The following is a 23,989-nucleotide window of genomic DNA, read 5'->3' on the forward strand; positions in this document are numbered from 1 at the left end:
CCGCATCCGCGGGGAGCGGGCGTGAGCTCCATCCTATCCACTTGCACCAAAACCCAAAGGCTCTTTTCAGAGCCACCCACAATTTCACGTAAAAAGCTGTAACTACACATCCGAAGTGCTGGGACCCATACTAGAAATTACTGGTTCTATACTAAGGTGAAATCCCTTCAGGTTGCACTGGATCAATTATAAGTACTGAGTACCTGTATTACCTCTACCGACTTCCTGACAGATCTCCCACCCCTCCGCATCATTATACTGTTTTCTCTTTCCATGGCTTGGGCATTTAAGTACTTTCCCTAATCCCTTCACCTTGCTTCTCCCACCACCACCCCCAGGCCTCCCCTCCCACAGCTGTCAGACTGTTCCCTGTGTTCATGCCTCTTCTTATCCTGTCAGTTTTGTTCCTTAGGTTCCGCATGTGAGAGCATAGGGTAGTTGTCTTTCTCTGGATTCCTTATGACATTTACATAGTAAAGTTCCACCGCATAGACAGAAGCTAATGGTAGCTTTTTATTGGATCTCAATTTTTCATGGAATTCTCAAATAATTGAACCTTGTTTTAATTGTCAGAAGCAGTGTTGACTATCTCCTTGTGTCCTGTTCAGTTGAATTCAGTCAGACAACAGGGTTTGAGTGTACTTTAGAGGCTCCTGAACACCATTACTCCTGCCATCAGGGGAAGGGTGTGCTCTGGAGAGAGCGAGCACTGGGTCCTCCATCCTAAGGGCTTTAAAGGCTGGGATTTTAGGGGAGGTCCCAGGGACACATCTTGATAGAATATTCAGGAGCGTCCATTCAGGGTTGTGGTCTGCACTGATGGATTGGCAGGCACCAGAGCAGGGGGGCATTATTCATCGCAGCTGGTCCTAAGGTCAGCCATGGCTGGTTTTGCTGCTTATCTGGGCCTGGAGCTGAAATACAACAGGCCCAGATGTTATCTTCAGGGAGAAAAGTGAAAGGGGGGAGGGGAAGTCTCCCTGGGGGGAGGGCCCACCCTACCACTGATTGCTGGTTGCTAGGCACCTGGGGCTTCCACCCTGTTGACCTTCTGTACCTGGCCCATTGTCCTTGCCCAGCTCCTGTCTGTCTCCATGCCTACAGCAAAGATAAGGTGGAGGCCTAAATTCAGTTCCTGAGCCCTGGAGCTGCATAGCTCTCCCTGGCCACATCCTCATGAAACCTGACCACCCATCAGGACCCATGGCCCCAAACCCCTTACTCATGAGGACTTTCGTTCTGTAAAACCCGTGTCGGTACACTGTTGGGGAGTTGGGGTTTTATATGATTTAAATTATTTAACACCTACGGAGTGCCTGGTTCTTTCTCTGCACCTTGGTGTCCGCATAACTGGCTACTGCCAGCACCACCAGGTAGGCGAGCTCTTGGCTGGGTTTCAAAGGAAAAGATAAGCCTTTTACTAAAATGTTCTGTGCCTGGGGCGAGACCTGCCCCGCTAGGAACGCATTACAGCACTCCTGTTTCATCCACAAAAAGGTAGCCACCGTAGAACTTGTCTCTCCTTCACCCAGCCCCCCTTTTAATAAATACAGAAGCATTGATGTGTTCCTTTTTTAAACTTTCCAAATTTAAAACAAGATAATAGGGAATAGATAAAAATTTTCTGAGGCCTGAAGTGTATGCAACTTGGTGACTCTTTAAAACCTTCACTAGATTACAAAGACAAAACTAGATACTGAACAATTTATAGTGGAAAAATAAGTCACCAGTGCATGAAAAGGGGGTTCCATGGTAAGTAACCTCACAGGATGATCTGGTGATGTTCTGGACATATTGGGTTAAATAAACTATCTTTTTAGAATGATTTCACCTGTGTCTTTGCTCCTTATTTATGTGGCTATGAACAGCTAGCACTGCCGTGGAGATAACTTGGCTCGGGCACAGATTCCTTCAGTCACTGGGTATCTTCTATGTACAGTTGATGGAATACTGGCCCTCAAGAAATCTAGAATATTAGATTGCCATTGCCAGCAGGAACAGAGAAAACAAAATAACTGCGAATAGAGGTAATAAAAATAGGAATAGGTATTTGGAGAAAAGTACAAAATTTGAATGGGAAAACATAAACAGTTCTTGAATATGAAACATCTCAGTTTAATTTGTAAAAACAAAATTCCCCCCCAAATAAAAACAAAATCCCAAGAAGACTATCAATAGGGTGTTGAAGGTTTCTGCATGGGTGGGAAGGGGGAGCTTCCCAAAGTAAAAACAAAATAAATAAACAAAAAACAGAATTACCAGAGAATTCTGGAAAGGATAATGAGAGGAAATCAGCTCTATCAGCTATTCAGGTCATATTATAATATGTTTATTTGACATCCAATTATTTGCATATCTACTACGGTTCATATATTCTCAGCATTGCAGAGCTGTGAACAGTACTGAAACCAGTGTGATCTGGCCTTAGGAATGGCTGGAAAGATCAAAGGGACAAAATAGAAAACCAAGAATTGGTTCACCTCTGCATGGAATTTACCTGTGATAAGGTCCTATCTCAAGTGGGGGTGGACTGGGGAGGGCAGGAGAGGCAGTTAGTAAATGGTCTTGAGGAAAATATCCATGTGCATTCATATATCCATAATGTAAGTCCTATAAAAACATCCATGCATTCACATATCAAAAATCCATATATGCGTATCCATACTTGTACACGAACATGCAGAGGGCTCACAATTATTTTAAGTGTAAAATTAACAACAGAAAAATGGGGAAAAACATGAGACAACCGTCTTTCTTCGTGTGTGTTGTAGTCGTGAGTCTTTCTGTTCAAAGTGATTACACAGACGACGGAGATTAAGCTCTCTCTGCCCAGGAGAGAGGGCGGGGCGGGGCGCATGAATTCGAGTACCCCCCCCCCCCCCCAATGCGGGAATTACCTCCCAGGAGCTGGGGCAACAGATCCAGATAGAACTGCGCCACAGGCCCCGAGGCCCCTCTCCCTGGAAGTTGTCTGGAGAAAGATCTGTGCAGAATTGAAACTGCCCGCTGGGCTGCATCCAGCAGAAACGCCCCGAGTGTAACACAACCCACGGAGGACACTGTCGATGAAAACTAACGCCCTTACTGACATCACCCCTCACAGACTCAGATCCAAGGCTCACCGACGCTTTTCCCTCCTGCATGGAAAGTCTCTCTCTCTCTCTCTCTCTCTCTCTCTCTCTCTCTCTCTCTCTCTCTCTCTCTCTCGGCGTTTAAAGCATCTTCGGGGTTTACATGTTTGTCAAACGGAGGATGGGGAGCCGCCCGTCAGGACAACATGGTGAACAAAGGTTGTTTTTGATGCGCTCCGACCGGTCACACCCAAGTTCAAGGTTACAGGGTCCGAGGGACAGAAAAACCCCGCAGCTGCCGAGACCTGGGCGGCAGCCATTCCTCAAGGGCGCTTTCTTGTCGCCAGAAAACCGGGAATGAAAAGAATGAGCGAGAAGGCGCCCGGGCCTCCTCCTCCCAGGGCTGGAGGCCAAAAAACGCTCCAGGACACAGCAGCCTGACTTTCCAAAACATGCCAGAAGCATTGCCACACCCAGCGAGAAGGGCAAACCCAACCCAACCACAAAAACGCCAGAACAAAAAAACAAACAAAAAAAGCAAACGTGCGACAGCAGCTTCCACTGTCCAATGGCATCCAGGACGAGAGCGACGGGCGGCGGGCGCGCGCCAACCCGCGAGCGGGCGGGACTTTTGAAAGCTTCCCGGGCCGAATGGTGCCATCCCCGCGGCTCGGGAACCGGCTGGTATTGCGTTCCTGTCCACAGGCCCGTGGAGCCAGGGCTGCCCAGGGCGGTTCCGCTCATCGGGCCAGGAACTGTCCCCCCACAGCAGCCCGTTCCCAATGCGAATGGTCTGCCTGTCACCTCCAGCGACCGCCCTTCCGAGGCCCACACTAACCCCTCCTCCCGGTGTCTGCAGGCCCCTCCGTTGCTGCTCCAGCGACGCTGCGTTAGAATAAAAGGCTAAAGGGGCGGGCGGGGAGGGGAGAACCGGGTAAACGGCGGGCGAGGAGTGCTCGGCTCTCTTTCGAGATCAGTGGTGGCTCTGAAAAGAGCCGTTTGGGTTGTAGAAGCGGCTGTGAACCTACTTCTTCTTGGGGGCAGCCTTCTTGGCCTTGGCAACCTTGGGCTTGGCGGCCTTGGACTTCACAGCCTTGCCCGGGCTCTTGGCCGACTTCTTGGGCTTGGCGGCCTTGGCCTTCTTGGGGCTCTTGGCCGCTTTCTTGGCTCCCGCAGCCGCCGCCGCCGCCGCCGCCTTCTTGGGCTTCTTCGGGGTCTTCTTGGCGCTCTTCTTGGGGGTGGCGGAGCCCGCGGCCTTCTTGGGCTTCTTGGCCGCGCCCGCGGGCTTCCTGGGCTTGGCCGCGCCCGCCTTCTTGGCCTTGGGCTTGGCCTCCCCGGAGGCCGCCTTCTTGCTGATCTTGAAGGAGCCCGAGGCGCCGGTGCCCTTGGTCTGCAGCAGGGTGCCCTTGCTCACCAGGCTCTTGAGGCCCAGCTTGATGCGGCTGTTGTTCTTGTCCACGTCGTAGCCCGCGGCCGCCAGCGCCTTCTTGAGCGCGGCCAGCGACACGCCGCTGCGCTCCTTGGAGGCGGCGACCGCCTTGGTGATGAGCTCGGACACGGGCGGCCCGGACGCCTTGCGGCGCACCCCGGAGGGCTTCTTGGCCGCCTTCTTCTTCACGGGGGTCTTCTCCGCGGGGGGCGCGGCGGCGGGCGCGGCGGGAGCGGTCTCCGACATGGCGGTGGCGATGGCGATGGCGAAGGTCTAGGAAGAGTTGGCGAAAGTGGCGAAGCGCCGATGGCGCAGCGCCGGCCGCCGCCGAATATATAGAGCGCAGGCGCGCGCTGATTGGTGCTCCCGCCGCCCTCGGCTGGCAGGCTCCGCGCCGCCGCCGCGCGCCCAAGTTGTGTTTGTTACACTTCACAAAAGGGGGAAAATATTAAAATCCCCCGCACCCAACGCCCCGGGGCCGGTCGGAAAAGAATCCCAGAAGCCTCAGGCTTCCTGCCCGGCATTTATTTTTCCTGTAACTGCAAAGACGCCGCGTCCAGGGGCCCCCAACTCCCCCAACTCCCCGGCAAGTCCAGGACCATCGGAGACCACTTTCTGTTTTTCTTCTAAATTACCTGTTCGCTCCTTGGCCCTGGAAAGTTCTTTTTCTCAGGGTGGGTAGGGCACATGTTCACCTTCCTATGGGGACCAACACGAGGTCGTTGTCACTTAAAATTCCACGGTAATTCGGTTTCTTCGCAAGGGAAATAACACAGGTCCTGGGTGAATTCTGTGTGCAGACGCACAGGGACTAGGGACTGGGACCCGGTTCTGGACCAGCCCAGAGCAGTTAGGGAGCGATCCGAGGGGGTCCCTAAGTTCCCGAGGGGCCCTGGGTGGTGGCGGGTGGGAGACTCACATCTTTGATGTGAAGACATTGAAAAAACCCTTTAGCAAATCCCTCTTTCCGTCAATGGGGGCGGGGCACCCTTTTCACTTTCCAAAGTGGAGACATTGGGTTGTTTTTAAAAAGCTCTCGGGTTCCCCTCTGCGTTGGACACGGCAGGGGTCGGGCCCTCAGAAGAGGGACAATAACCGAGGCAGGAAGACCCACTCAGCCTGCCCAGCGCCCCCCAGAAGACTCCGCGGGGGGGAAGGGGCATTGCGAGGGTCTGTTTCCAAACAAGCCCTTAGTTATTGATGAAGTTGTTTTGATATGCAGCAGTAGAGAGCCGAATTTTGCCCATGAAACCTTTGGGTTTCTTCCAGTTACAGTACCTAACACGTCAGGGTATAGAACGCCCTCTTAGTGGGAGCTCACACCTGTAGGTGGAGATAAAGTGACTGTCTTTTAATAAGAGACACTTTGACTTATAAGGTGAACTATAGATTTGAAACATTAAAAAAAAAAGAATGGCAACATTTAGAAAAGAAAAAGAGGGAAAGCCCTGGAACATGTAGATTATGATGCCTTTTTATTTTTATTTTATGAATTCACCTCTTCCCATCCCTCCTATAGTTGGCCTGAGCAAGATTTGCTTTACCACTGTAAGGTTTGTTACTTCCTATGGGTGCCCTTGGGTTCAAAGCCATTGCGATGTAGTCGTGAAAGAAAAGGCTGGGTAGACGTTCTGCTCATATACTTAATGGGAATGTATTTTGTGTTTAGGGACAAAGGAAGTATGACAACTCCCCAGAAATTCCTATTCAGACATATGTCTACCCGCCAATGTGTATTCGAGGTGCCAGACGGAGACTGTGGTCATCAAAGGTGTGAGTGTCTCCAGGTCCAGCGGTTCTTACCAGGTGCCCTTTTCTCTCCATGGGAGAAGGTAGCACGGGCCTTTGCAGACACAGGGGCAACCTGATGAACTTGACCACGCTGAGCCCACAGCAGAACAGTCCAGTGTAGCCCTAACCGGTTTGGCTCAGTGGATAGAGCTTCGGCCTGTGGACTGAAGGGTCCCAGGTTCGATTCTGGTCAAGGGCATGTACCTTGGCTGCGGGCACATCCCCAGTGGGGGGTGTGCAAGAGGCAGCTGACTGATGTTTCTAACTCTATCCCTCTCCCTTCCTCTCTGTAAAAAAATCAATAAAATATATATTTTTTAAAAGTCCAGTGTAGCTAGCCAAATGCGGTGAAGTTTTGCCAACTGCAAAGAAGAGATCAGCAGGTGCTGAACCAAATGGTGTGGAGAAGCCATTGCTAAACCTTCCTTCTGTGAGACAGAGCTCTGAAGAGTTCCGATACCTCCCCTGTCACAGTCAGAACCGAAAACGTTTTCTCCCAACAAGAGCTGTGTGCCTTTTGGCGCAGATGCGCCAAGCGGTGAGCCCATTGTGTGCGGTGACAAAGGGGCTTAAGCAGGTACGTGCAGGGCTGAAGGAGAAACGAGGCATCTTGGTTTAGACTAAGGGTGACCCCGAGGTTTCATTGAATACCATTCGTTCAACATTTGAAGACTGTGTCTACTCCTGCTCACGTCCTGGGAATGAACGGCCTAATGCGATTAGTAACGGACGAGTTAGCAGCCGTAGCAAAAACACTTTTGACCTGCCTGCCAGCCGTCCGTGTGACTTTGGGTCTAAGAATCATAACAGATGCTTGAAACTCTACAAACAACTAAAGCACCTTCCTCATCTTCCTATATTTTGCTTAGAAGGTAAAAGAAGAACACGCCCCTCTGCTCGGATTCTACGGGCAAAGAACCCCGTCCCACCGGAAACAAGGCTGAGGGTGCCCAGCCACCAAGAAAGAGCCCTGTGGCCCGGGCAGCGTGGCTCAGTGGTTGAGCCTCAACCTATGAGCCAGGAGATTCCCGGTCAGGGCACAGGCCCGGGCTGCCGGCTTGATCCCCAGCGTGGGGTGTGCGGGAGGCAGCCGATCCATGATTCTCTCTCCTCATGGATGTTTCTCTCTCACTCTCGCTCTCTCCTTCTCCATTCCTCTCTGAAATAAATAATATACATTAAAAAGAAAAAAGAAAACCCCTGTCTGGAGTCTGGATTCGCCAGTCACTGGACCCCCTTCCCTATAAATCAGTATCCTGGTGTAAATCAGCCACATGGAAATGTGATTCCTGGGATTCTGTCCTCTAAGATGACCCCTCAGCTTGAAGCTCCTCTGTGCGTGCAAGTCCAGACTCCAGATGGAATTACCAGGAGAGAAGCCACGCAGAGTCCTGCTCCCACCCTCCTGGCCGCATGGTGGGGGGCAGAAGGCAGAGAAGCAAGGAACCTCCAGATACCTGAGACTTGTGTGGGAAACGTTACCCAAGACGTAAACACGCGGCAAAGGTATTTCTTCTGTCCTTTCAAACTGTATTGGGAAAGTGTCTAAGTTCACATTTGGGTCATCCGATGCCGGGCAATGCTCATAAATAGATCATTTTAAGTTTTCTAGTATCCCACAGAAAAAAGTGAGAAGAAACAGGTGAAAACAATTGTAATGATACATCTTTAACTTAATATATACATCCCAACTATTACCGGCTCAACATGCAACCAATATCTTTAAAAAAAAATCAGAGTTTATGGTCCTTTTTTCCCAATAATAACTCTTCAAAGTCTTGTGTCTATGCTTGTATCGTAAATCAGCGAATGAGATACAAGACGCCTTAATGAGCCAATTAATTAGGGGTCATTTGTTGCACATGGCCCAGAGGGTGATGTTTCTTCCAAATCTCTGAGCGAGCTCACACAGAAGTTTCCTGTACAGTGGGGCCTTGAGTTACGAGTGTCCCGACTAACGGGTTTTTTGAGATACCAGCTGTCTCCCGGCAGATTTTTTGCATTGAGTTGACAGAGTAATTTGAGTTAACGAGCTCCTTAACGAGCTCGGTCTTGGAACGAACTAAACTCGTAAGTCAAGGCCCCACTGTACTTATACCTTTTGAGCTTCTTTGCAGGTTTTACAAAGGGCTCTGTGTGAGTTAGTGTTACAGACAGTTTGTAATCTTGGACACATTAAGAGCAAACCTTTGGCATAAGAACATGGGAAGTATTAACATTATTAGTCCATTACGTTAGATGGCTAGCTCGCAAGGTCAGACAGTTACGTTTTTATCTTTTTCTATTATTCAAACTGAAACAGTTATTCTACAGAATAAGAGACTGACTAAAAATGACAGAGTTCACAGAACAAGGGGCTATCTCACAATAGCAGAGAATCTCAAACAGCAGTTTTTATACCAGATGGAGGTGACTATGCTTCACTATTTCTCAGTCGTGACCATTTCGACTCGGATTAGACATGTTACGAGAGCTCGGTGGCCCTTGGAGGTGAACAGCTGGCACCGCTTTAGCTGAGGGAAATTTCTCTTCATATTTACTTTTCAGTAAGCCCAGAGGATGTGAAAATTAGAGGCATTTGTAGAAGACAGACAGGTGAATAAAGGTTTCGTCCAGTACAGACGCAAATGCGTTCTTTCCAGTAGAAAAGGTGACCCTGAAAGGTCCCACTGTGTTGCCTAACAGGACTTGAACCAGTTCTGTCTGATTTTTCAGGTTCCCAGCATTCCTTCTCCCCGTGACTGAACACACATTCCATTCCCCTGTGTCCTGTCAGGATTTAACATTGTCTTCCTGCTCACTGCCTCCCTGGTGACACACACCACCTCTGACCACATATGAACTCGCGAATCTGTATAAGAATCATGCTTGAATTTTTTGAAAATTATAGTTTGACACTGTCATAAGGGCTCCAGAGCCAGAATCTTTGGAAACGTTTCAAAACTGGAAGATACAGCCCTTAGGTGGTTTGGCTCAATGGATAGAGCATCGGCCCTCGGATAGAAGGGTTCTGGGTTTGAGGCCAGACAAGGGCATGTACCTCAGTTGCAGGAGGCAACTAATCCATGTGTCTCTCTCACATCGATGTTCCTCGTTCCCTCTCTCTCCCCACTCCCTTCCACTCTCTCTAAAAATCAATGGGAAAATGCCCTTAGGTGAGGATGAACAACAACAACAAAAAACAACACTGGAAAATACAAAACTATATAACGTTGAACAAGTTACTAATCTACTCTATGCCTCAGCTTTCTCATCTATACAGGGTCGACAATAGTACCTGTTTTAGAGGTGATTTTGAAAATGAATTAATATCTATACAGTTCTTAGAACACAACCTGGCATACTGTAAGTACAAATTATATTTTACCATAGACATATTAAAATTGTTTTTAAAAATTATATATGCATTTGATTGATCACAATCCGGACACTGTTGGTGTAAGAGTGTCAATAAGACTGATAAACACAGCAGTTAACGGAACACTTCCTGTGCCCCAGACTGTCCATGCCCGAGTCTCACTCCTTCCTTACCACGATCCCATAATCCCATTCCAACCACTACCACCTCGCCTGCGAGGACGCGGAGACGGAGAGCTCAGATCTGCCCTAGGACAGCCCCGAGGACTGAGGACAACTTATGTAAACACACACACACACACACACACACACACACACACACACACTAGAATATGAACTAGAGCCGAAGAAGAGGTCTTTGTCTATTTATAAGGTGCATTGAATTAACATACGTCCCACCTGTTAACTCCTCGCCACGGTGTGAGCGCGCCTTAGTGGAAGGCGTTTTCGTCCCTGCAAATACATGCTGGTGGACCCGACACGAGTGGGAGATGTTTACAATACATCCTGCTGTTCGCCCTAGTGGCCTCTAGATGGCGCTCCGAACCAACCCACGCTCCTTTTAGACGCGATGTCCCAATCCCTTAGCCTTGGTGTATTGATTAATTTCTAGTCAAACCCTTCACAGGTGGGTTTTTAAATCTCTTTTGGCGGACAGAATAATTATCCCCGCTCGACAGACGATCATCCTGAAGCCACTAGAAGCCCCGAGACTGCAGCAAACCCATCGGCCAGCAAGAACATGGGAGGAACAAACGAACGGTCCTGGGCTAAGCCGTGTAGGAAAATGCTGGCAGATAAATTCATGGAACAGGAGAGTAAGCAGGACAAGCTCTACCCTATGGTGGGGTGTGGGGGGTCGGGACCCAGAAAAAGGTAATAGTGTCCGTGACAAAGGTCACAACAGACACGGAAAGGAGGAGTCAGTTAGACACGGGGTCTAGACGTAGATGTCCTTTTACAAAAGAACTTTTAAAATGTACTTTTTATTTTTATTTTTTAAATATCTACTTTTGCTGTATTTATTTATTTATCCTCGCCTGTGGATATTTTTCCCATTGGTTTTTAGAGAGAGTGGACGGGAGAGGGAGAGACAGAGAGAAATACCGATGTGAGAGAGACTCATTGTTTGGTTGCCTCCCACATACCCTGACCAGGGCAGGGAGCCTGCAACCCAGGTAAGCACCCTTGACCGGAATCGTACCCGGGACCCTTCAGTCTGCAGGCCGACGCCCTATCCAAAAAAAAATATATTTTTATTGATTTCAGAAAGGAAGGAAGAGGGAGAGAGAGGTAGAAACATCCTGCACCCCCCACATGGAGGATCGAGCCCTCAACCCAGGCATGTGCCTCGTCCGGGAAAATAAACAGTGACATCCTGGTTCATAGGTCGATACTCCACCACTGAACCGAGCTGGCTGGGCCAAAATCACTTTTAAAATACTGAGTGACTCCTCTTCTTTTTAAAAGTAAACTCACCGCAGTGTGAAGGATGCTGACACAAGAAAAACGTATTTGTGCAAAGATGGCAGCACTGGAACTGGCTCTTGCTTAACAGGGAACAAAATTATGAGATTCCTGGAAAGGTATATCAGTGTGACAATAATGATAGTAATAATAAATCTATTATAGTCAACACTAGGTGCTAATAAGGGTAAAGGACTTAAAGGGTTTGTAATTTTGCCATGTGACTGAGATCAGCCTCGCACCCTGATTGTCACACACACACACACACACACACACACACACACACACACCCCCAAAGGTGACTGCACTAAAGTGTAGGCTGCAGAAAAGTCCAGCAGAACAGACCCCTACCATGGCTCTCATGAATGCAAAGCCTAAATCGTTTAACTAATTACATTAAAACCTCGCAGTTGCTAACCAATCATTGTAGAGTGTTAAGTAAGAATTAATTTTTTTCAGAACTGAATTCTAACCTTTAAGGTCCCCAAATCTCAGAATAAACAAAAAAAATTAAGAAAAAAAAGAAAGTAAAGTTCCCAAATCTACTTGAATTGCTGGAAGGTAATTCCACAGGTTCGCTTTGGCCTCACCCTCGCCCCTCTGAAGGCCTTCACAGGGGAGGATGCTGTTTGCTCTCGTGGCCATTAGGTGGCGCGCGATCTCAAGCAGCCCTTGGTGCAGCTGGGGTGCAGGGTGCTGGCTAGGCCATCAATCATTAACTTTGGGTTGACATTGTATGACGCAGGAGATTTTTTTACATCTAAACTAAAAGAATGAGGATTTTTATTAAGCATTGTAAGTTGCATTCAATAGCCTTCGACACAGCACACCACAACCCATCTACAATCAGTCAAACCCAACAGCAGTCCATTCTTGCACAATCCATGAGTGAGGGAAAACCCCCTTCAACTCGCGGCGAGAGCCGACTCCGGTCTTGCGGGCAGGGATCAGGGAGCTGCATCTCGTTTCTGATCACTGATGTGTGATGATGATGAGGACACTGAGCACCAGGAGGATGACATGGGAACGGGCACGGAGTGATCCAAAGGACATTGCTTAGAAACATTAACAAAAACACCAAAATGATGTAAGAACACCTGCTTCTGCTAAGTTCTTAACGGGAAAGTTCTCCAATATAAGCCATTTGTTTCCCTGCTACAGAAGGGGGGTGGGTATTAAAGATCAAAGGGGTTTTTGTTTTGTTTTTCACAGAATTTCCTATTTTGCTAATATGAAGGCATAAAACAGCAACAAGGAACAGAAATGCATACAGCAGTGAATACACCAGGGTACTGTTGATACGCGAAACAGCGAGATCATTTTGGGTTGTTTTAGAATAAATGCAACAGAGGTCAATAATCACAAAATTTTAAGGTTAGAGCAAGATCAGCCGATGACTAAACAGAGTTAACATCTTTCATGGCACGATTACTGATCATTAGCTTTTTTTTTTTTTTTGCACATGGGCACATTTTAAAGCTCATTGGCGTTTTACAGCCTTTTGGCGGAAAGACACGATTGTGACTCACAGTGGACAAAGCTGTGATGCTGGCGTCGGGCCAGAGCAGTCAGGCCAAGGCCGGCTCGCAGGACCGTTAGGGGAAAAATATAAAGATCAATACACTGCCAGGCGGACAAGAAGCTCACGTGGGCCGGTTCATGGGCTCCCAACCGGGGATTGACAGGAGACATGCAGATAGCTACCCTCGTGGTGCCCACGGCTTAGCATAAAGGGGGAAGCCGGGAGGAGTCCGGGTCTGTCCGAATCGTGTAGAAATGAGGCCGAAGGAGGAAATGGGAGGAAACTGCCTCCGGGAGAAGCCACTTCAGTGTCCTCCACGTGAGGAGGAAACTCAGCATCTCAGCCCCAGAGGCGGACGGGGGTTGCATATGGCCTATCTTTTCAGCACCATTATTTTTTAATATATATACATGTTTTTTATTTATCTCAGAGAGGAAGGAAGGGAAGGGGGAGAGGAAGAAAGAGGGAGAGAGAGATCAATGATGGGAGTCATGGATCGGCTTCTGCACCCTTCCCGCCTACTGGGGATTGAGCCTGCAACCCGGGCATGTGCCCTGACCAGGAATCCAACGGTGACCTCCTGGTTGATGGCAACCACTGACCCACACTGGCCGGGTAGTGTTATTATTTTAATAGTTAGATAATCTCAACATAGGCCATCGGAAGGAGGACACTGACCCACCCCCAGCAGCACAGCAGCTTCTGATTAGCAATGTTGCTGTGACGTCATTAGTATTATATTGGGCACATGATTGTCATCAACATGGGGAGCCGTGATTAGATGCCAGGCACTGTGCTGAGGGCTTCCTGGAGCAAATCTTTTAAAAACGTTTAACTGCATTCTAAATATCATGCTACGAAACAGCTGCTGTAATCACCTCTTACATGAGAAGATTCAGACTTGGAGAGTTTGTGTCTTCGTACTATAAATTTGCCTTGCAGATCGATCGGAATTCATGTGCCTTTAAAGCACACATACGCTCATCAGAAATGAGACAAAACACGGCAGTTTACAAAAAACACAAGTTGCAAAAAGGTGAATGTGAGAATAGACTGTCGCTTTTCTCGTCACAATGAAAAAGCATATGGACAGTTTTCTCCTGGAGATATTAAATATTGAGGCCATTTTGCCCTTCAAGGCCCCAAGACAGAAAGAGCTGAAGGCTAACAATTAACGGAAGTAGCCTGGCTGATGGGGTTCAGTGGTTGAGCGTTGACCTATAAACCAAAAGGTAACAGTTTGATTCCTGGGTTGTGGGCTTGATCCCCAGTCCTGGGTGTGCAGAAGGCAGCCAATTGATGATTCTCTCTCATCATTGATGTTTCTCTCTCTCTCTCTCTCTCTCTACCCTCCTCTCTAAAATCAATGAAAACATTTAAAAAAACAAAATACACAATGAACAGAAGGAGGCATCGCACAGGCCTCACACTTCCCTTGCTGAGCCAGATGCTTGCACGGTGGTGTGTCCCCAGACCCAAGGGCCCGCTACCCCACAGGGCATGGCTGCAGACCGTTTACTCCTAACCCACCGGTCTGTGGCCATTCCCTTCCAGTGTCTGCATGTGTTAACAGTTTGCCGTAAAAGGTCATTCCTATAAAGTATCGCCAGGTGATCAGACACTACTACCTTCCTGTGGACGCAGGGAACATAGAGCGAGTCTTGAGGGAAAGCAGAGGAGGGTGAGCGGGTGGGAGGTAATCGACCAATGACCTTCTAGGCATAAATGGACACTGACAATAAGGTGGTGAAGGCCTGGGGTGAGGGCTGGGGTGGGCTGGAAGGGCTCCAAGGGGAAAAAGGGGACATGTGTTAAAATTGGGTATACATTGTTTTTATCACAATGTGGCACAACCCTGAAACTATTGGTGTAAACTCAGCAGTTAACGGAACACTTCCTGTGCCCCAGACAGTCCATGCCCTAGGCTCACTCCTTCCTTACCACAATCCCATAATCCCATTCCAACCGCTACCACCTCACCAGCGAGGACATGGAGACGAGAGCCCAGATCTGCCCCAGGACAGCCCTGAGGACTGGTGACAACTTATGTAAACACACACACACACACACACACACACACACACACACACACTGAAACATGAACTAGAGTCGAAGAGAAGATTTCGGTCTATTTATAAAGCGCATTAAATTAAAATACACCCACCTATTAACTCCTCGCTAATGCGCTTAATGAGTTTTAGGTAAAAAATAAAATAATTTAAAAAGAAACGGGCGGGAGTGAGGCCACAGTGCAGGGAGGGGCCAGGAGGGAGCAAACAGGCCTTTGGACTCAGCGGTCATTTGCCCTGAGAAGCAGACTTGTCAATGGGACCAGGAAGTGGTGAGTCTTGATCCCTTCGCCTGCTGCTCCTGTTGTTACGGCCACAATAGGAGTCTCTACTGTTCACAGTTCCAGGGGCTCTGGCCACACGGGGGCCAGAGGGCCTCAAGGGGGTGGGGGTTGCAGTTGGCTTCACAGTCTAATCCCCCCCCCCCAATATATATATATATATATATATATATATATATATATATATATATATATATATATTATTTCAAAGAGCAAGGGAGAGGGAGAGAGAAACATCAATGATGAGAGAGAATCATGGGTCGGCTGCCTCCTGCACGCCCCTCACTGGGGATCAAGCCGGCAATCAGGGCCTGTGCCCTGACAGGGAATCAAACCGTGACCTCCTGGTTCCTAGGTCGATGCTCAACCCCTGAGCCGCGCCCGCTGGGCTTCAGGCTAATCTTGATCACTCATTCCCTCGCTCACTCACCGCTGCATTCACTCCACACCTACATAGTGGAAAGTGCGGACAGCAGGCAGTGACCGATGCACATCCAGGCTGGAGCTCTGTCTGTGAAGAACAACCCGCAGGAGCCGCACTGACACGTCCTGAGCGTTTCATCTCTGACAAACCATTGTAGTGCTTTTTGTTTTCCTCATTTTGCCGATCTGCTTTCAACTTTTCTCCCATAAACAGTAAGTCAAGTGAGTCTGTACGTCAATTGCTACGATGAGCCACACGACGCGCGGGCCGTGGGCAAAGGGAAAGTGATGGGCTCTGTGAGGCGCTGGAGCTGCGCTGAGATGGGGGCTGAGCTGCAGCTGCAAAGCTAAGACCCCCCGGCGGCCGTGGACATGACACTCGGATGGACAGCGGCGGGCAGGGGCGGGAGCTGTGTGATCGCCCAGCCCAGCCCCGCCCCAGAGCAGGTAGGAGCCCTTCGCCCATTGACTGGGTGTCAGAGGGGGGGGGGGTGTGTGTGGCGCGGGGGTGTGTGTCTTAAAACAGACGAGCAGGCCCCGCCGCTGCCTTTGCGGTTCAGCAGTTTGGGATCCGCCGGGAATTGGCCATTGAATGACAGGTTCCAAGTGAGGATGACGTTCCCGGTCCAGGAACCACAGTAGAAAATCCGGCCTTTAAAAGGTCCAACTCCCGCCCGACCTATGTGGTTCAGTGGGTAGGGCGTCGACCTGCGGACTGAAGGGTCCAGGGTTCGAGTCTGTCAGGGGCACGTGACTCAGTTGCAGTCTCCTCGGGTGAAGATTATTTAAAAGGGAAAAAAGTTTCAGCTCTCAGCACTCCTCTTGCTTTCGGGTCTCCCCAGGTAGGTGATCCGGAGTTGCTAGGGCACCTGCCTGAGAGAAGCGCATCTTGGGGGAGCCCGCCCACACCCGCAGCTGCGCCGCGCTCCCTCCGCGCTCCCTTGGAAAATGTTCCTCTGCATCGAGATGTCCGGCTCCTGACCCCGCCTTCGGGGGACCCCCCTGGAACCGGGCCCTTCCGGGGGCCCTGCCTGGACCCCTGCCCGCTGCGGGCGCCCTCCGGGCCGCATTCTCCAGGTCGCTGTTCTTTGCTCCCCTGCATGGTGTCCCCGCTCCCTCCTAAAACATATAATAAATAAAATAATAAGAATTACGCCCGGCAGGCGGGGCTCAGTGGTTGAGCGTCGATCTAGGAACCAGGAGGTTGTGGTTTGATTCCTGGTCAGGGCACAGGCCCGGGTTGCGGGCTCCATCCCCGGTGGGGGCCTTGCAGGAGGCAGCCGATCTATGAATCTCTCACCATTGACGCTCCCATCTCTCCTTCCCTTCCTCTCCGAAATCAATTTTTAAAAAATAAAACAGGAAAGTGGTTACACGTCCTTTCCCGGGTCAGCAACCTGCCCTGGGCTTGGAGTCTGGGACGCAGCGGATCCATCCCAGGGCGTTCCCCACGCGGGCTCGGGGGCAGGAAGACCAGGCCGAGGGCGGCACACGCTCCCGTGGCCGGAAAGGGCCTGCGCGGGCCAGGAACTTGCAGGCGGCGATGGCCGCGGAGTGACTGCTCCGGGCACCGAGTCCCCCCCGCCGCCCGCGATGGGCCCGCCGGCCGGGCGCGCGCTGATCCTGCTGCTCGGGGCGCTGGCGGCGCTGGAGGCGCCCGGGGTGCGGGCCGCGGACGCGCAGGCCCGAGCGCGTGAGTGCGGTGGGGGCGCGGAGGAGCGGGGGCGCGCCGAGTTTGCGGGGAGCCGTCGGCCCCGCGCAACCTCCTCCCCAACCTTCCCGGGAGGACCGGGCCGTGGGGCGCCCAGCCTGGTCCCCACCCGCGGTCCCCGCCCTGCGGATCGCGCGCAGCGCCGCTCCCCCACCCCCCTCGACCCCGAGTGGCTCCCGGAGGCCGAGCTCGGCGGCAGGTTCCTAGCGAGTCTCGGGTTTGCGTCTCTCCTGCCGGTTGCGTCCCGTTTCACGGCCACCCGCCCTCGAGGTGTCCTTGCGGGGCGCGTCCAGGGCGGGCGCGGGGGGCGTGTGCGCAGGCGGACGGCGGGGGCCTGAGCTCCGCACCTGGGCTGGGCGTCCCCCCCCCGCCCCCGCCCCCCGTTAGGAATCTGTGCGGCACTTGACTGTTACTCCGCCTGGAAACACAACTTCCTCCTATTTGGGGGCTGAAGTTCGGCTCTGGGTCCAGGGAGCAGGGCCCAGGGTGCTGCCCGCGCGGGACCGCGTCCGCTCCGCTCTGCGGAAGTCGGGGCTGGTTCGGGCGCTGATTTCACGGGCGCTCGGGGGGGCCGGGAGGGGAGGACTCCCCGGACCCCGAGACTTTAGGGATCGGGTTTCCTGGCGCCGAGGAAGGACTAGGCTAGTTTCCCAGGGGCCGAGGGCGAGCCTGCGGGGGCACAGGCAGAGGTGCGTCCATGCGCCCCTGGGTCCGCCCTGACCTTCCTGCGATGTGGGCACCCCCGCCCCCCCCCCCCCCCGCCGTGAGAGGTCAGAGGTCAGCTTGGCCCGTGGTCGCCGGGGCTCCTGACCTTCGCGGTGGGCGTGGCTGGAGGCTGTTGCTCAGCGCGTCTCGGCCTCTGGCGGCGCTAAGTGCTCTGAGCACCCGCTCCCTGCTCGGTGCTGGGCCCCGGCCTCAGCCTGGCCCTCGGGAAGCCTGTCCGCCCGGCCGTGCCGGGCAGCGGGGTGGCGGCCACATTGGGCACAGGGAGGGCCCGCGGCGGGAGCGGCGGGACAGGCGCTGGGAGGGAGGGAAGCTCCCGCATCTGCACAGGCGGGGCCCCGGGACCCGGGTGGGAGCTGATTCGCAGCCCCGGGCTCCCGCCGCGCCCCGTCCCGCGGGCCCCAGCTGCCTCTTGCCTCCCCAGGGCCGCACTCGCTGCGCTCCCTGCTGATGGGCGCCTCTTGCCTCCCCAGGGCCGCACTCGCTGCGCTCCCAGCTGATGGCCGCCTCTTGCCTCCCCAGGGCCGCACTCGCTGCGCTACCTGCTGATGGGCGCCACGGAGCCGGACCTGGGGCTGCCGCTGTTCCAGGCCGCGGGCTTCGTGGACGAGCAGCTGTTCGTGTTCTACGATCACGAGAGTCGCCGCGCGGAGCCCCGCGCCCCGTGGGTCAGGGCGGCCGGCCCGCTGTGGCTGCAGCTGAGCCAGAGCCTCAAAGGCTGGGACCACATGTTCACGCTGGACTTCTGGACCATCATGGACAACCGCAACCACAGCTCGGGTGCGGGAGGGCGGGCGGAGGGGAGGCCGGGCCGTGGAGGTTCTGGGCAGGAAGGAGATTTGGGGTCCCGGGGAGGCAGGAAGGAGATTTGGGGTGTTGGGGGGCAGGAAGGAGGTTTGGGGTGCTGGGGGGCATGGAGGAAGGAAGGAGTTTGCTTCCTGAGGTCCCTGGGTCCTGGGGATGGAGGAGAGAGCCGCCTGCGCCTTTGGTTCGTTCAGTAACGAATCTGGGGGTGTTGCCAGGGCCCCACACCCTGCAGGTCGCCCTGGGCTGCGCGGTGGGGGCGGACAACAGCACCAGCGGCTTCTGGAAATACGGCTACGACGGCGAGGACCACCTGGAGTTCCGCCCCGAGACGCTGAGCTGGAGAGCCGCGGAGCCGGGGGCCTGGGCCACCAAGATGGAGTGGGAAGAGAACGCGATCCGGGCCAGGCAGAACCGGGCCTACCTGGAGAGGCTCTGCCCCGAGCAGCTGGGGCGGCTTCTGGAGCTGGGGACCGGGGTCCTGGACCGGCAAGGTATGGCGGGGGCGCCGTGGAGGGGGTGCGGGCACAGCTGGCGCTGGAGTCTCCCGGCGGCCAAGGCGGTGCGGCTCCCGGTGGAGCTGAGGTTCCTGCGCTAAGGTCACCACCCTTTGCTGGTTTGTTCATCCTCACCTGGGGATGTTTTTCCCTCGCTTTTTTAGAGAGAGTGGAAGGGAGGGAGGAGAGAGAGAGGAGAGAGGGATTGGTTGCCTTCTGCACGCACTCCTACTGGGGCTGGGATCAAACCTGTAGCCCAGGTACGTGCCCGTGGCTGGAAATCAACCAGCAGCCTTAGGTGCAGGCGCCGCCGCTCTGACCACAGACCCACCCCAGCCCGGGCGGCTCCACCGTTTCCGTGGGACCGTCACACGGCCATGAGCCCTGGCTGTCATTCCGGGTTCACCTTGCATGTAGCCAACAATGTATCTGCTCTCAATTTAACCAAGAACCCGGGGCCTGCGAGCATGTGTGCCTTTTAGGATCAGAAACGCCAACTATCACAGGAAAACCAAAGAAACAAGAAATTACCCGGCAGCGGGGGATGGGGGTGGGGGGCGAGGAGGCAGCCAGTCAGAGTGGCCGCAGCCTTGAGGCCAGTACAGGGTCTCACAGCGCATGGCCATGGGCCCTGCCGGCCACTGTCTTACAAGAATACCTCTGGCCCTTCCTCCCCCTCTCCCTTCTTCTCTCTCTAAAGATCAATAAAAACACATGAAAATAGTTACATATATTAAAAGAACACTTGCTGGTTGAGCCAGGGGAGATGGCCGACAGGCGCATGCAGTCATTTCATGCCCGTGAAGGTGGTTTTACCGGATTCAACCCAATAGGCTCACAGCGCGGAAGACGGGCCAGGGGTGGGCATCCGACAGGAGGGACAGCGCCCCAGGCTGAGGGGCATGACTCCTCCCGGGACACGCCTCGGAGAGCATCTTGGAACATTTTTTAAAAAAATTCTCACCCGAGCCCTGACCAGTGTGGCTCAGTGGATAGAGCGTCGGCCTGCGGACTGAAGGGTCCCAGGTTCGATTCCGGTGAAGGGCATGTACCTTGGTTGCGGGCACATCTCCAGTAGGGGGTGTGCAGGAGGCAGCTGATCGATGTTTCTCTCTCATTGATGTTTCTAACTCTCTGTCCCTCTCCCTTCCTCTCTGTAAAAAATCAATAAAACACTAAAAAAAAATCCTCACCCGAGGATATTTTTCCATCGATTTTTAGGGAGAGGGGAAGAGAGAGGGAGAGACAGAGAGAAACATCAATGTGAGAGAGACACATCAATGGGTTGCCTCGTACACCCACTCCAACCAGGGCCAGGGCCTGGGCTGCCACGTTATGTGCCCTTGACTGGAATCGAACCCAGAACCCTTTGGTCCGCAGGGCGATGCTCTACCCACCGAGCCACACCGGCCAGGGCTTGGCACGTTGGGGGGACACACGTGGGTGTCTGCAGTGGGGCCTGTGCAGGGTGTCCTGCCTCCCACACGGAGCAGAAGGGAAGTGAAAGTCGGGGTGCTCCTGGGGAGGGTGGCGGGGTCCCCTCCCCACACGCTCCTCCTTCCCCCAGTGCCCCCCTCAGTGCGGGTGACGCGCCGTGTGGCTTCGGCAGCGACCACTCTGCGGTGTCAGGCTCTGAGCTTCTACCCCCCCAACGTCACCGTGACGTGGCTGAAGGACCGGCAGCCCCTGGACGCCAAGGACGCGGAGCCCGGGGACCTGCTGCCCAACGGGGACGGGACCTACCAGGCTCAGGTGGCCCTGGCCGTGCCCCCTGGGGAGGAGCAGAGATATGCCTGCCAGGTGCAGCACCCCGGCCTGCAGCAGCCCCTCGCTGCCACCTGGGGTACGGGCCAGCCGGGGCGAGGACACCCATCGAGAATGGGACAGAGGGGTCCACATGGCAGGAGGGGGTGCCCTGGGAGGGGCAGGTGCCCTGGGCGGGAGGGGTGCCCTGGGCTGGAGGGGTGCTCTGGGCGGGAGGGGTGCTCTGGATGGGAGGGGTGCCCTGGGCGGGAGGGGTGCTCTGGATGGGAGGGGTGCCCTGGGCGGGAGGGGTGCCCTGTGTGGGAGGGGGTGCCCTGGATGGGAGGGGTGCCCTGGATGGGAGGGGTGCCCTGGATGGGAGGGGTGCCCTGGGCCCGGCTTCCCCGGCGCCCACTGGCTGCTGCGTTTCAGAGCCCTCCATGTCGGGCGCCCTGGTCTTTGGCGTCACCTGCGGGACCCTCATGGGTGTCGTCATCGTCATCTTCTTCACTGGGGTTCTGTTCAGATTCCTGCGGAGGAGGCGGGCTTCCCGTGAGTAGGAAGATGGAGGAGGTCTGCCCAGGGTGTGGGGCTTCTGCAGGACATGGGCAGGGCCGGGGGTGGGGAGGGCCCAGGGCACCTGCTCCCTGGAGGCACTGGCTCCCCTGGGGGAACAGGAATGATAGGGTTTCCGCAGAAGGAAAGCTCGATCCCCAGTAGGGGGCGTGCAGGAGGCACCTGATCCATAATTCTCTCTCATCATTGATGTTTCTCTCACTCTCCCTTCCTCTCTGAAATCAATAAAAACATATAGACTAGAGGCCCGGTCCACAAAATTCGTGCACTCCGGGTTGGGGTGTGAGGGTCCGTTGGAGGGGTGGTCATCCCTCAGCCAGACCTGTGCCCTCTCACAGTCCGGGAGCACTCAGGGGATGTCTGACTGATGGCTTAGGCCCACTCCCCACAGGCCTAAGCCATCAGTCGGACATCTTTAGCGCTGCCATGAAGGTGGGAGAGTCTCCCACCACCGCCACTGCTCTCGCCAGCTGTGAGCTCGGCTTCTGGCTGAGCGGGTCTCCCCCTGTGGGAGCGCACTGACCACCAGGGGCAGCTCCTGCAATGAGCGTCTGCCCCCTGGTGCTCAGTGCGCATCATAGTGACTGGTGGTTCTTCCTTCGGTGGATTTGCATATTAGCCTTTTATTATATAGGATAGGATATTTTAAAAATGTATTCCTTGGGGAGGGAGAGGTCAGAGTTGAGGTGAGCAGATGAGGGAGGTGAGGGAGGGGGAAGGTGATGCCCAGATTCTTGTCTCTGCAGGAGGCACCCTGGGGAGCTATGTCCTCGCCGACCGTGAATGAGGTGCAGCCTGCAGACCCCTGCGGCCTCTCTCAGGGCATCCCGCCTCCTCCCGCGAATGTGCGCAGGTGCACACACTTCCCGGACCCGTTTCCTTTCGATCCTCCCCGTCTCTGTCCTCCAGCGGCCCCTCTGTCCCCGCCCTCTGGTCTCCTCTATGGAGAGGACCTGGGTCCTTACACCGGCCCTGGGTCCTTACACCGGCCCTTGACCACGAATCAAACATGTGACCCTTTGGTGCAAGGGGTGACCCTCTAACCACTCAACCACACTGGCCTGGGCTCGCCTGTGCTTTCTTGCTGCTGCTGCATATATTTGGTTGCAAAGCCGTGGCACGAGGCCTTCTGTCTCAGACGGCAGGTACCTCACGAGACCAAATATAGCTCAAAAGTGTGCTGGTAGGAACCCAATTTGGGCAAAGAGATCTCAACTATTTTTTTCAGTTGGATAAAGATACATGTAACATGTGCTTGCTATAGAAACGTTGAAAAGGAATTAACTTGAAACTATCATTCCACTAGCCAATGATAATCTCTACGAATAATGTGTGCTCCTCAGTCTTATTGCTGTATGAAGATATAAAGAGCATCCAATGCACATATTTTAATAAATGCATGATGAACTGTGTTGAGTACTGCATGATTTTTTCTGCTGGGTTTTTCAGCCTTACATATATATACTTACTAGAGGCTCGGTGCGTGAAAATTCGTGCACTCGGTGCGGGGAGTCCCTCAGCCCGGCCTGAGCCCTCTCGCAGTCGGGGAGCCCTCGCTCCTTACCACCCGCCTGCTCGCTGCTCCTTAGCGCTGACTTGGAGGTGGGAGAAGCTCCCGCCACCACAGCTGCCCGGCTTCTGGCTGAGCAGAGCTCCCCCAGTGTGAGCGCACTGACCACCAGGGGGGCAGCTCCTGCACGGAGTGTCTGCCCCCTGGTGGTCAGTGCGCATCCTAGCGACAGGTCATTCTGCTGTTCAGTCAATTTGCATGTTACCCTTCTGTTATCTAGGATTATGTTATCTGGGGTAACTTTGTACTCCTAAATTCCTTACAATTTGTTTCATGGACTGCCGGGAGCCGGTCCATGCTTGCTGTTTCAAGGGACCTGGCATATATGGCATACTGTTCTTTATATGTTTGCTCACCTTCTTGGCGCTGTGTTTTAACCAAGGTCACCTCTCCTAGAAAGGTTGAATCCCCAGGTAGGGATTTTCCCCTGAAGTTAGGGAGGGAATAAAACCCCTCAACTAAGTGCCAGGCGGGTAATTAATCCCTTTAACTATGAACAATCATGCTTAAACTACATAATCTTTACTCCCTGGAATGGAGATAAGAAACGCCCTAACCTTTGTAATAGAGATTGATAGGATTGAATCAACTGGTATAAATACAGATGTAACAAGACAGAAACACACAGAACTCAGAACACAGAACTGAGAACACAGGGCTTGGAAGACAGGACCAAGAGAGACAGAGCCTAGGCACAGAACCTACACAGAACGTTCTCTAGAGACAGAAGAACTTCGCTGGCGAGAGCATGCCAGAGGATCCTGGACAGGGACTGGCCTCGGAGCTTGGAGGCAAAGCCTGGCGAGAGATCATGGCAGGGGATCCTGGACTGAACCTGACTGCGGAGATTGGCAGGAGAGCCTGACTAGAACCTGGTGACTGAACCTGACTGGAGAACCTGGACAGAACCTCTCTGGAGATCCTAAGCAGAACCTCTCTGGAGATCCAGACCAGA

General features: G+C 53.4%; 2 protein-coding genes across 6 annotated transcripts; one reads left to right on the forward strand and one right to left on the reverse strand.

Moving 5' to 3' along the window:
* Window positions 1-288: 288 nt before the first annotated feature.
* Window positions 289-4,795, reverse strand: H1-2 (H1.2 linker histone, cluster member). Of its 3 annotated transcripts, none has more exons than XM_059674458.1 (3): window positions 4,100-4,795; window positions 1,310-1,389; window positions 289-914 (listed from the first exon to the last, which is right to left on the reverse strand). In XM_059674458.1, the coding sequence occupies exons 1-3, from the start codon at window positions 4,744-4,746 to the stop codon at window positions 799-801; spliced, it is 843 nt and encodes a 280-aa protein (XP_059530441.1). In that variant the 5' UTR covers window positions 4,747-4,795; the 3' UTR covers window positions 289-798. The 3 variants fall into 3 exon arrangements, 2 of the variants coding, with proteins under 2 accessions (XP_059530441.1, XP_059530442.1); XR_009449873.1 differs by having other exon boundaries at window positions 786-914; window positions 1,058-1,389; XM_059674459.1 differs by lacking the exon at window positions 1,310-1,389 and having other exon boundaries at window positions 291-914.
* Window positions 4,796-16,791: 11,996 nt separating this feature from the next.
* On the forward strand, window positions 16,792-22,888 carry HFE (homeostatic iron regulator). Of its 3 annotated transcripts, none has more exons than XM_059674454.1 (6): window positions 16,792-17,103; window positions 18,367-18,624; window positions 18,867-19,142; window positions 20,713-20,988; window positions 21,415-21,440; window positions 22,211-22,888. In XM_059674454.1, the coding sequence occupies exons 1-6, from the start codon at window positions 17,004-17,006 to the stop codon at window positions 22,505-22,507; spliced, it is 1,233 nt and encodes a 410-aa protein (XP_059530437.1). In that variant the 5' UTR covers window positions 16,792-17,003; the 3' UTR covers window positions 22,508-22,888. The 3 variants fall into 3 exon arrangements, with proteins under 3 accessions (XP_059530437.1, XP_059530438.1, XP_059530439.1); XM_059674455.1 differs by having other exon boundaries at window positions 16,798-17,103; window positions 21,321-21,440; window positions 22,211-22,349; XM_059674456.1 differs by lacking the exon at window positions 16,792-17,103 and adding an exon at window positions 17,593-17,810 and having other exon boundaries at window positions 21,321-21,440; window positions 22,211-22,349.
* Window positions 22,889-23,989: the final 1,101 nt, after the last annotated feature.

The sequence above is a fragment of the Myotis daubentonii genome, chromosome 18 (assembly GCF_963259705.1).
Source record: "Myotis daubentonii chromosome 18, mMyoDau2.1, whole genome shotgun sequence".
Lineage (NCBI taxonomy): Eukaryota > Metazoa > Chordata > Mammalia > Chiroptera > Vespertilionidae > Myotis > Myotis daubentonii.